General features: G+C 40.2%; 1 protein-coding gene across 3 annotated transcripts in view; it reads left to right on the top strand.

Moving 5' to 3' along the window:
- The window catches only part of LOC134629276 (phospholipid phosphatase-related protein type 5-like), a 55,982-nt gene that overhangs the window by 20,745 nt on the left and 22,455 nt on the right, over positions 1-12,782 (top strand). For 2 of the 3 annotated variants that reach the window (XM_063476480.1, XM_063476481.1), the window contains exon 3: positions 5,598-5,786. In XM_063476480.1, the coding sequence (XP_063332550.1) occupies positions 5,598-5,786 (189 nt within the window). Of the gene's footprint in view, positions 1-5,215; positions 5,787-12,782 lie in introns of those variants that run through there. The other variant, XM_063476482.1, reaches the window with a different exon arrangement.

The following is a 12,782-nucleotide window of genomic DNA, read 5'->3' as shown; positions in this document are numbered from 1 at the left end:
ATCTACAATGGCAGCATCCTGGTTAAAGAGCATGTGTGAAGATGACTTGTGACAGAATGACATTTGACTTGCCATAGCCCTTCATTACCACCCTGCAACTTTAATTCATCAGTGCTTTTCATGATGCTTTAGAAATAATTTTATGCAAATTAATATTCCAAGGTGACTTGTGCAGGATGTTCCTCGATGCTAATTAGAAACCATCAACTTGAAGTTGCTTTGACCTTTACAGATATTACGGCAAACTGGCAGTGCCTGCAGAATATGCAGGGATTTGGTTTCTTGTTTGTGTGTAATAAAGATGGATTAAATGTTATATATCAGCTCTGAATTTGTAATCAGTAGGAATGCTATGTATATTTGCTGTTTTTATCAAGTTAACAAACTTTAATTACTCAAGAATATCAATCTGTCCAAATGGAGAAGTTTTAGCCAGTTTTAGAAACTGGGGAGTGGTTTAGCAAAGACCAAGAGCTTTTGACCCCAACCCAGTCCACAAAGCACATGACCTCTTTGGCTACTCTTGTTGCTGAATGGCCCAGAGGAGGATGGACCTATGCAGGTTGCTCTCGCTTAGTCCTTAAAGGGCCCCATGGGCTAAGGTTCGGCCACCTGGTGGTCATGAATGAGCTCCTCCCTAATACCCAGGGTGGGTATTAGGTATCATTGTCACAGGAGTCTTTTGAATTGCACTTAGCCTGGCCTCTCAGTCAGAATACATTTTGTCTTGGGAAATCTTACCAGGGGCAAGTTGCCTTAGACAGCATAGCTGCTGGGATTACTTGGGCTTCAAACCACCCCTTACATCATGCCCCCTAGGTGAGATGCTTCAGGCTTCAGTCATATTCAGGACCAAGGACACTGGAGAGACTGGCTTGTGAACACCTTGATATACCCCCTTGATACACACACACAAACACACACACACACACAAAGCCAGGAAAGTAAGGGGATAGGTAGGTCCAGCGCTGTTGAAGTGTTGAAATCCCGTAAGGCTTGCAATGATCTACTTTGACTTTCTCGTGGAAATTACCCCCCCTTTGAATGCTCTGACTACAAGCAAACATGATGCTTAATTCTTATAGTACAACATGTATAAGTCTGATGGGACATATAGTACACAAACACTGACAGTTGCGTAGAGCAAAAGTAGATACCAAAATGACGCGTAATCTCCCAGGAAGGTTTTCTGCAGTTGTTTTCAAATGTTTTTTAAACTTTGATGGTTGTTCGCAGACCTCCCTCGCTCTCTTCCTCCCACTATCTACACCTCCCTGCCTCAAGCCTTCTGTAGCTCGGGCAGAAGAGAGAAATGGATGATGGAAAGAAGTGTTCAACACAGCGTATCTGTGTCAGAGTTCCTGCTCAGACATGGGAATGCACCCACATGCCCACAGACACTCACGGAAACACACCCACATACTGAAACACAAACACACACACAAAGCTCTTGAAAAGGGAAACGAAAATGGGAAAAAAAACATGGAAGAATGAGTTGCTTGATATTATTGATCTATATATAAACTACACGTGTACGTGTGTGTTTTTTAAAGATTTTGCTCGAATGGCTTACATGATGATGCTCTCTTCATTTGGGACCCTCAGTGAAACGTCTCCCATAAACAAAGTTATGTAGATTACTTCTGCATATTGCCACGGGGAACAGATCAATTATTTGATCTTGTTGCTCATGTAGGGAATCCATTCATTGAAATTCAATAACTGTTTACAAAAACACTGAAGAGAAACGTGTAGACTTGCAGATCAGACAGCAGAGCTGGGCGTGTAATGAATGGAGTTTAAATTAGGTCACCCTCTCCATCCCATCTTCAGTGCTCCTTTCTGTGTAATAAAGCAGAATTAGTATCTAACACATAACAAGCCTCCCCATAGCATTAATCCATGTGGGCTCTCTGTTTTCTGAAGAGCATAAACGTGTTGGAGGACATTTCTCAGTGTTATGTCACTTTTCCAGCCATCTGCCACTGTGAAACCTTTCTCTTTTGGTGCTGTAAAGGAAGATGAAGCTCCTCCAGCACATCTCTTCATTTCAAGTGGATAAATGCAAGTCTGCTTGACATTATCGCATAAACTAAAATAGCATTTTAGAAGCTTTCGGTTAAAAGCACTCAACATGTTAAGCATCTTTTGCTCTGTGTGTAGTTGAAGTTACATTATATACAGGAAGTTAAAGCAAGAGTTTCGTAGATGGCATGTTTGCCTTACCAGGTGACTCCCTGAAGTCTTTTCACAACAGTGAGTTTGCTCAACAGTCAGCTGAGACTGCGGGAATCCACAGCACTCATTAACTGGTCTCCAAGATGTTGTTACAGCCAGCACATTTACAAGTGACTAACTTCTCAAAGACATGTGCAAAGTGCCCACCAGTGTCTATGGCATGATGCATGGGGTTATATCAACAGTGAAGCACATTGCACCTCCAACTTTGTTGAGGATTTCATGATGCTTCACTGAAATGCAGTGAATAGTGCTAAGTATCAATTTTCAGCTTTTAGGGTTTATGTTTATGTGAAGTAAAACTAAATAAGCGAATCAGAAAGTAAAAATAAAGGATTTTGTGTAAAATCCAGTATTTTGTCAACCCATCTGTCCACCACAGCATCCTGTCTACATGTTACACTTGTGTGAAAGTCACACTTCATTTGAGTTTCTCCTTTTCTCTGAGTTGCAAGATGAAATATATATGAACTACACGAAGTATAAGTTTTAATAAAACTGCTTTTCTTGAAATGGCAGAGAACCTGTTCACTTATTAATCCCATTGCACCAAATTTGGCTGCATTTCAACTTCAGGAAAGACTACATTTACTGTAGCTCCATAAAACCCTATTTATTATGGACTATCTCCATAATAAATAAATAAATTTGAGATTTGGGCTTCCTGCCTGATTTTCTTTTAAACCTACACTATTAATATCACTAATATGACAGCAGTTCAGCAGTTTACTATTACTGCAACATAAGGTATTGTGTAATAATGTATCCAGACCCCATTCTGTTCATTAACAACACCTGATAGATGAATGAAAGAAGGCATGCCATTTTTCTTTTAAGCACACCAAATGATTGTGCTCTATTTGATCACTTACGTGCATTTAAAACCTCTGGTAGTAGATCTCATGGTAAGCTAGAAAACTGAGCTTTGTAACATGTTTTATGCTGCGAGAAAAGAGAAACGTGAGAAAAGTCCAGTAATCCAAACAGAGATGCAATGGAGAAACACAGTGAAACTCAACAGTTCGACACAACAAGGAACATGGGAAAACTGAAAGTTTAAATACGTAATGAGGGGAGGTCCTTTTCCTTCAGGTGGAGAGCAGCTAAAAATATGAGGGCAGTGTTAGCCAAGGAGTACAAAACTCAAGTATAGCAGTTAACATAATTTATTTACAATAACACAAGAGTAGAGCATTTCAAAAAATGAAAAAACTAACGCCGAGCTAGATGTCCCACTTATACAGACGACATGCACAGGTGCAGCAGTCTTGAAACACATGCTCTAGCACCAACCATCACAGAAGTCACTCTTCACCAGTCGTATCACACTGGGAAAGGCCTTCTTACTGGTTCCAACTCCTCCACCACATCCAGCACCAGTTCCACAGACAATTCCAGGGCCAATCTCGTTGGGATCCATCTGGCCAATCCATCCTGTTGCTCTTGTGAAGCTCTGCCATCTTCATGCTTGTGCCACCTCTGCATATGCTCTGTGCCTCCTCTGTCTGACTGCCCTCACCTCCCATCTTTTATGCAGCACTAGCAGGTGCGGATAATTTTTTTTGATTAAGGTGTGGGTAGGAAGTAAAAGAAAAACTTCAAAATAAAAGCATGCATGCAAAATTTATACAAAAAACATGGTATAAACTAAACCACTAAAAAACACAGAATAAAACATTAAAACTACTCCTACCTCAAAACAAATATAGACGAGGTAACAGGGATAGAGGACACAGCGGGGGAAAACAAGACATGGGTTAATAGAATAGAAAAAACAACACAAGGGGAAGAAAAACTGATAACATCCCACTGGGGTCCACAAGACTAGAAAAAAAAACAGGAAGTAACTAAACACCAAGCACACATAGAGACTTAACAAGACATAGTTGAGGCAGCATAACTGAAAACAAATAAACCTAGGAAATCATTAATAAGCTGTAATAATTATTAGCTCTCAGTTGGGGTCCTTTCTTAAGATCTGCTTTGACTTATGATGTAGTACTCTGTTGTTGTGGTTGAAAAACAAGGATCTCATCACATGATTAATTTGTTCATTTATATTTTGTTAATGTGCAAATGCTAAATAGTAAAACATCCTTCAAGCAAAATAAGAAATTGTTAGTGACAGCCACAAAAACTGCTACAGTTTGCTCCTTGTCTCACTGTCCCTGAAGCTGTAAACCAACTCAGCCTGCCAGCAGAGGCTCCTCATGTTTTGCTGCTGATAAATTTGTCCTTCGCATACAATGCAAGTCCATCTAGCAAGCATTTAGGCTGCAGCTTAAGAGGAAACTAATCAGCAGCTCTCTGTATTTAAACTCACATTTTCCTTTTTCATTTGCAGTTTTTTTTTGTTTCGGGACGATCTGCGAGGGCAAGCTAATATTGCACAAACCTCCAGTTTTCAGTTGCAGATTTACAGGAGCTCACACTGCAGTCACTTTTTTTCCTGCAAAGAGCGTCTGTGTGCTGTTTACTGGAGTATAAATGAATAATTAGAACTTGTGCATCTGTCTCATCTAGGGAGAATACCGCGCATTTTTTGATGTGTTCTATGTTTATCATCGCCTCTTCCTGTCTTCTCCCTCACATACATACAATCTGCTTTGAAATGCTTATTTATTATTTATGTTTTAACAGCGATGAAGGTCATATTTTATGCTTCACAGCTCCTGCTTTGCATAAATCTGATATTTTATAAATGTCAGAATAGCACAAAGTTATGCAGAGATCCACACTCATGTACACTGGTTATGATTCTTCTTGTTCTCATACTCTCTGCTCTTGCCCGGGTTCTTCCTTTCCCTGTTGCCTGCTCCTTCCTCACTGTTCTGCTCTTTTTCACCTCTCTGTATCTCACCCTCCACTCTCTCTCCTGCCCTTCTTCAGCTCTTCTTCTGTTCCTCCATACAGCTTTTTTTTTCTTTGATCGCTCTCCATTTGTTTCTTTACCCTCCCACTCTGCATACTGACACAGCTGAAGGGATCTCTCTCTCTCACACACTCTGTCTCCCTCATTGCTCTCATTCTTCTCTCTATCTGTCTTTCTCCTTATTTGCCTCCCTCCGTCTCTATCTTTACCTCCCTCCCTCACTCTCCCTCCTTTCCTCCCTCCCTGTCATCCTCCTCCCTCGCTATCTCTCCATGCACACTTGATTCATTTTACACATTACGGAAGCATCCATCATTTTGCTCTGTGGAGGAAAAATCTCTTCTTTTTTTCCCCTTTTCTTTTTTTTTTTTAAAAACCGCAACAATATTTTCCACTTCTCTTCTTTACGGCTGTCTTCTCTTTCCCAACTCCTACACTCTCCTGTGGATCCAATCCTAAAGCTGGAACCAATATGTTTTATTTTCAGCTGGTCATCATGGCAGGGACCGTTCTGTTGGCGTACTACTTTGAGTACACAGACACATTCCCCGTGCACATCCAGGGCTTCTTCTGCTTTGACAAAGCTTACTCCAAGCCGTACCCAGGACCAGAAGAAAACAGCAAGGCTCCACCTGTCCTCGTCTACTCTCTCGTCACCGCCATACCCACTGTGACGGTGAGTCTGTTTTCAACTTAAAAAAAAAAAAAACTTCCACATGTGATCATCTTGTACACACACACACACACACACACACACACACACACATATCTTACATGAATATACATGACAGTCATGCACACAACATTCACCCACAGCATGTGAAATAAACACACACACACACGGACGGTACCTCCTCATCTACACGTGGTGTTTATGGATTAAAACAGGGTAGCGATGCGTAGGTGTGCATCCTCGTGGACTCACAGCTCTGTTTGTGTGGTTGCGTTCTCTGTCATAACCATGGCAACGGGCACTATATTTGTCCTCCACAGAGCAGTCAGAGATAGCTACAGTGTACAGAAAGTCTGTCCTTATTTCCACATTGCATTAAAACAGAATAAAACATCACCTCTGAGTGGTCTGACTTATTTAGGTCTGCAAGGCACAGTTTCATTATTTTCACCTGTTACTTCAATATGCATATAGAAGCATCTTCAGTAACTGAGTAGAATTGAATACTGTCAGTCATAATACAGCAGATCAGACCAATCAGTGTTAAAGTGGTTTCTTTTAGTAATTATCTTTAGGAATTTATCCATTTTCATTGGCACTCAATCAGCTTATAGTGGCTATAATTCATGTAATTACCCTAAGTTAATCACAGCATGCACAGTTTCTCATCAGTACATTTGAATATCATTAATAATGAAACATTCACATCCTCATCAAAGCTGTGCATCCATGACTTCTGTCTCTTAGGGACTGCCTCTTTGATTCCCTACAATTAATTGGCAGTAGCACATGTCTGTCTCAGAAACACATATTAGGGCAGTGCACACATAAAAAAATCCTCCACACATACCTTATAAACTTACATATATCATTAGTTGGCCTGTTTTACTTATGTATCACTTGCACATTATTGCGTGTAAGTGATGTTTAGGTTGTGTGAGACTTTACCACCAGTTTAGGAATCATCCAAATTTGACATTTTGGACAACAGCTTCATCGTGTTTGTGTATGTAGCATGCATATCACAGATGCACAGGTGGAGCCTAGCGTGCGCTCTAATGCTTGCAGGCTCCAAGCGTCGGGGTACAGAGTGGGAGCAGAGTGGTGTGATTTTGCCTGGAGAAGGGAAGCGGCTTTTTTAAAAGTCAGAGCATCTGTGTTCTCTTTTTCTGGAAGATAACGCTCCATCCCACAAGTCTTTCTTTAGTAACAATGAAAAAGGCACACATTCGGCTAACTTTTCCCTCAAATTTGACTCAGACTTTTAGCTACAAACACAACATGGACTAGCTCTTTCAAGTGACCGTGCAAACACTTAACATTTAACAAAGTATCCATATCTCGTGTGTGTGGATTCTATCTTTGATAGCTCAAGATTATTTCAAATTCACCAGAAATTGTGCAGATTTTTCTTTTTTCCCTTTAGGCCCTCTTCTTTTTTGCTGCTCTCTCGTTTCATGTACACTTGCTGCTTTGTCTTGCCCAAGTTAAAATATTTAAAACAGAACTGAAGATTTACGTTTAGTCCCTCCATTAAATGAGGACTGAGATATTCTGACATCTAGTCCTTAGTGTGACTGAATCTCCAGAAATGCTGACACCTACACTTCCTATAATGCATATAGGAAGGTTTTTTTGTTCCATTAGAGTCCATTTATTTATTAGAATAACCCAAGTGAAAGCCCCAGATTTAAATTTTCTGACTACACAACACTCCTTCCAGAGCCACTGAAGACATTTTACTGCAGTTTTTGCGAGATGAGAGATACTCCCTTTGATAAATAGTGAAATAGCTTGAGTGCCCCTAGAAATGTCTTTGCACAACTTTGTACAACCTTTCAATGAATCTGTCACATGCAGGAATGTGTTTAGTTTAGTTCTCTCTAAGATAAGGCATGTGTTGCACTGACACTCAGGGCAGGTGCTCCTCTGGCTGACACAGCGTTTAAGCAGCAAAACAAAATAGCGCATTACTGTAATGAGATTACATATGTCTGTAATGTAACAAAGAAATGCATTAGTCTTCTTAGATTCAGAGTTTTCATCCTACTTTCTAATCCAAAAATTATGCCACTTGTGTTGCATAACTTCTTCAATTATCTGCATAATGAGGAGATAAGAAAGAGAAAGAAAAGAGAGAAAGAAAACATCATGAGATGCATCAACGTGCGTGAAAAGGCTCTCTCAAGAATGTGATGGAAAAGTGCAAAGCTCTTTGGTATGTCTTTGTTTTCAGGAAAGCATATGCATTGATATGTAAGGCTGGCAATTATGTAATAATGGATTTCAGGCGAGGTTGCAGAGCTGTGCTAAATAAGTTAATGAACATTAAAAGATATTTTCTACAGGATTAGTAAAGTCATACCTTACATGTCTTTTACAAATTAAAAAGTGATGTTTTATATATATTGTATTTTATCTTGTATCACATATAAAGCCAAATTCTGTTCAGACGAGCACATCACCATTCAAAGTGATATAAAGTTCTGAAATGATGTTCACATCACATTTCTAAGTGCTACATGCTTAATATAATACACTTTAACTAAGCAGCTCAGCTGAAGTGAAGTGAGGACCTGCTCAGCTGAATACATTTTTCTTCATCTACAGAGATATGTGAGGTCAGACAGTGTCAGAAACATGACTCAGGAATTCAAGTTTCATTTAAATTTCCTCTTACTGGCAATATGCTGAACATTATATAATTCATCTCACCATTAACATTTCACAGAATGTGTACCCTACCCTTCAGTACACGTTCCTGGAAATGGCTCTGTACTTTTCTACTGATCTACTGGAGCAACATACACTCACCCAGTACTTTATTAGGTACACCTCTTCAACTGACTGTTACCTAATCAGCCAATCATATAGTAGAAACTCAATGCATTTAGACGTGTGGATATGGTCGAGACGACCTGCTGAAGTTCAAATAGAGTATCAGAACGGGGGGGGAAAGGGCGACTACGAGCGGGTGATGGTTGTTGGTGCCAGACTGGTTGGTTTGAATATTTCAGAAATTGATGATCTACTGGGATTTTCCCACACAAATATTTCTTGAGGTTTATGGGGAATGGTCTGAAAAAAAGTTCTCTGAGTGAAAATGCCATGTTGCTATGAGAGGTGAATGGCCAGATTAATTTGAGCTGATAGAAAGGCAACAGTAACTGCCACGTTAACCAGCAGGATTACACAGCATGTCACAAAGCTCACATCATCTCAAACTGATTTCTTGAACATGACAGCGAGTTCACTGGCCTCAGCTCTGCAACTGTGTGATGCTATTGTGTCATTATGAACCAAAGTCTCTGAGGAATGTCTCCAGCGCTTTGTTCAGACTATGCTGTGAAGAATTAAGACAAGTAAAATATTTCAAGTTTTCAGCTGTTTTAAGATTAAGCAGGTCTATTCAACACATCTGTCAGACCTCTGCACTGGTGTGTGACCATGAATTGTTTTTTTTTAAAAGTCAGTTGGGTGCATTTCAGTTTCAGTATCCATTTACTTTTTTTAAAATTAAGCCTTGACTTTTCTTTTTATCTGTTTATTTAAGCTTGTTTTTTCACCCTGGAAAAAAATTTGGCTTCTATTATGGTTTTCTACAATCTCACCTAAGCAAGGGTGATTGAATGACTAAGGCACTGGACTACAATCAAAAACTCCATGAGGGGTTTTTTCATAATATAATTATTTATTTTCCATTTGTTTTTCCATCAAGTCCTTCACATATTTTTGTTAGAAAAAATGGTAAGCAATAGCTAATAGCACACATTAGCCTTGGTGAAAATTTGATTTGCACTGGTTAAAACGGAATCCACTCCATCTCTTTGACCCAAAAGTCTGTACTGAAGCTGACGGTGCTGAAAAGCAGTGCAAATCTTGTTCATCTCAAACAACCTGTAAGAACTGAATAGCACACACACACACACACACCAGATTGTGTGTGAGTGTGTGCGGTACGTGAATGCTGCACAATGCTAAAGGGACACACAGAGAGGAAGTGAGAGGGTGAGTGAAATAAAGGCACTTGTGTGGTACTTGGCAAAAATGCTGTAGGTTTCAGTGCATCAGTGAAGGTAAGTGTGTGGGAGGATGACGGCACACATCTCCTCCGCGGCCACTGAAAATCATTTTTGTGTGTGAAGATAGAAAAATGGCGCGCATGTCTGTGTGTGTGTGCACGCACGCAGTAGTGCTCGGATCTAAGTACTAGTCAGAGTAGCCGCAGGCGATCTCTATGACTTTCCACAACTGCAGATAATTCTGTTTTTACACACACAGTATTCAGTGCAAAGCATGTAGCATCCCGCGTGTGCAATACATGTACCAAATGCATTGCAGGTGACATTTCAGCACTCATTTTAATCATCACTCAAAGCTGAAAGAGCAAGGTGAAGTGCTATTTGAACCATTTGCTAATTACGTGCATGTGTGTGTGTATTTGAGTGCTTGGTTTGCGTAATGGAGACCTTATGTGCACATGTTGATATCACACTGCAATCCATCCAGTGGTAATTGCAGGCTTGGTGTGAGCTTTCACAGCACGTGGACACACACGCACACACAAATGAATGTAGTTTTGAATGCAAGGGTTTATTTCTCCACCTTTTTTATGTGGGTCAGAGGCATAATGCTAAATACTTTTGCCCTTGAGAGCTCCGTTCTAATGCTGCTAAATATAAGCCTCTCAAACTGTGTGAGAAGGCACAGCGAGGGCGCTCTTTGAGAGGAGAGACGCAGAGACAGAACGAGTTCAAAACGCAGCAAATACAAACTACAACATCGAGGTAGAGAAATGGCGAAATGAAAGAAAATAAAACGAAAAAGAAGTGTTCGGGCAGCCAAAAAAGAAAGGGAGGAGGAGGAGGAGGGAAAGAAGAAACAAGAGGTTCTGTTCCAAGTTTGTTTTCTGCTGTCTGTTAAACCTTGGGAAAAAACCTTCATGCATTATGCAATTCCATGTGACAGAAAGATGGGGATTGGGGCAAACCATGGATACAGACCACATTATCCAGTCATGCCAGAGTTTATCAAGGGAGAGCTCTTGATGCATGAAAATCTGTATGGTGCTGTTTTTGCCATCACAGGGTCTGAAGTGATGAAGGGGAACAATAGTGGGAGTGGAAGAGGACTGGCGAAAGCAAAGTAGCTTTGAATAAATGCAGCATTCGGAGGAAGAAGATGCTCCTGCTTGTCAGATGTCTGGGTGTTTGCAGATCAGCGTGATGCAGCTGGAGAGACAGGATACAGTGCTTTATTTTTTAATTGTCAATTTCCTTTCTTTTGCTGTTTGATAATTATCTTTTTGTCACAATTAGTTATTTTGAGATATTAAAAGAGCTCCATCAGTGGAGCTTAACACCATAAAATGAAGAAATGGCATAAAAATTAAATGCCTTTCAAGTCTTTTAGTGTCAACTCTTTTGTTTTTGCCACTGGTTGCAATAAAAACAGGAAATTGTTCACGAAATTAAACCTGGATTGTACAGAAAACAACAAATCGCCAGTGCTTATATTTCCAGTCTGTGTGCTGGGACGTATCAGATTAGGACATTTGACAGATGACATCGTGACTACTGGTTAGTATTCTCAGTGACAAGGTGGCTATAAAAAAAACCCTGCTGCTTATCATTTCAGAGAACATGATTTTGTCAAATATAATGTTCTCACACCTCTAATAAGATAGCTTCTCCCTCAGGAAACTATCTTTTTAGAGTTATTTCTGTCAAAGGTGTCGGACACAAAAGCTGAACTCCTTCCCTGCTGATCTTTTTGGGCTTGAAGTCATTAAATATGGCCTAACCTGTGAATTCTTTAGAAGACGTTTGCTCTCTGTAACCACAAACCAAACTCTTCCTCCTGTGGTAACATGCGGCTACATCACAACAGCCAATCTGCTCGATTAGATCTCAGAAATGAGATGGAAATGTCAGCTGTAACTGCAGCCAGCAACAACTAGTCCTCTGTTTCTCCGTCGTAAACACTTGTGGATGTGGAAATTGGTTTCCCTCTTTACTCCCAGCTCAGGTGTAGACATGCAGATTAAAATGGTGGAAGGCTGTGGGTGAGCCCAGCAACAGTGGAGTTCTCATGTATGAAAATGGTCCCCATCATACTCCTTGACAGAGCCTTTGTTATGCTAATGTTTCGAAAATTATGATGTTCAGAAAATCCGGGCTTTTCCTGTTCCCATTTATTGCCTTTCTCTATTCTATATTTACCTCCTATTGTTATTCTAATCAGACTTGTCATCTTTGACAAGCAGCCCAAAAGAAATCTGCTCGCACACATGCACACCAATGCACAGAAACATACAACTACATACTCATAAACTGTAAAGGAAAGCTGAAACGAGCGTCTGTCGTTGATCACAACGGCTCTGAACTCGTCCTTTTGTACAGACATTTTGACTTGATTGCAGTTACCTTCTGTATTTTTTGGACACTCGTGCACACATAAGCCTAACTTAACAAAATGATAATATACAAATTGACCAGAAGTTTGCATACTGCTGAGCCTGGGCACAATCCCTCATGAATAATGGAGTCACATATGAAAGACAGAGAAGACTGAGCAGAGCCACTGGGTGAGAGGACAGATTTGAGTGTGACACTGAAACTCTTCCAGTATTTTCGTTCCAAAACCATGGATGTTGTAGTTGCTGTGAAAAGGTGCTTGTAATGCTGCTGTCACTGTATTTTCAGTGCTTATTGTTTGCACTCTGTAGTTTACTTGATTATGTTTGATTAATCCTGTGTGTTTCAGTGCTACCTACTGTGTCTGTTGCCATGGTGTGCTGAATTGCAGTGCATGAGAGCTTTAAACTGTATATAACACATAGATGTGAACACTATGATGTCACCTATATTTTGTTTGTTAACTTTTGAAGCCTGTGGTTGCTGATTTTTCAGAGCTAGAAGTCACCACATTTTGCTGACTGAGTGCATGTGAAGTTTTCAGCAAACTTGGTTAGTGCTTTCCATCCACAGACTGGAAGAG

The sequence above is a fragment of the Pelmatolapia mariae genome, linkage group LG6 (genome assembly GCF_036321145.2).
Source record: "Pelmatolapia mariae isolate MD_Pm_ZW linkage group LG6, Pm_UMD_F_2, whole genome shotgun sequence".
Taxonomy (NCBI): domain Eukaryota; kingdom Metazoa; phylum Chordata; class Actinopteri; order Cichliformes; family Cichlidae; genus Pelmatolapia; species Pelmatolapia mariae.
The sequence above is the reverse complement of the archived record's forward strand: the minus strand, read 5'-3'. Positions and strand labels throughout refer to the sequence as shown.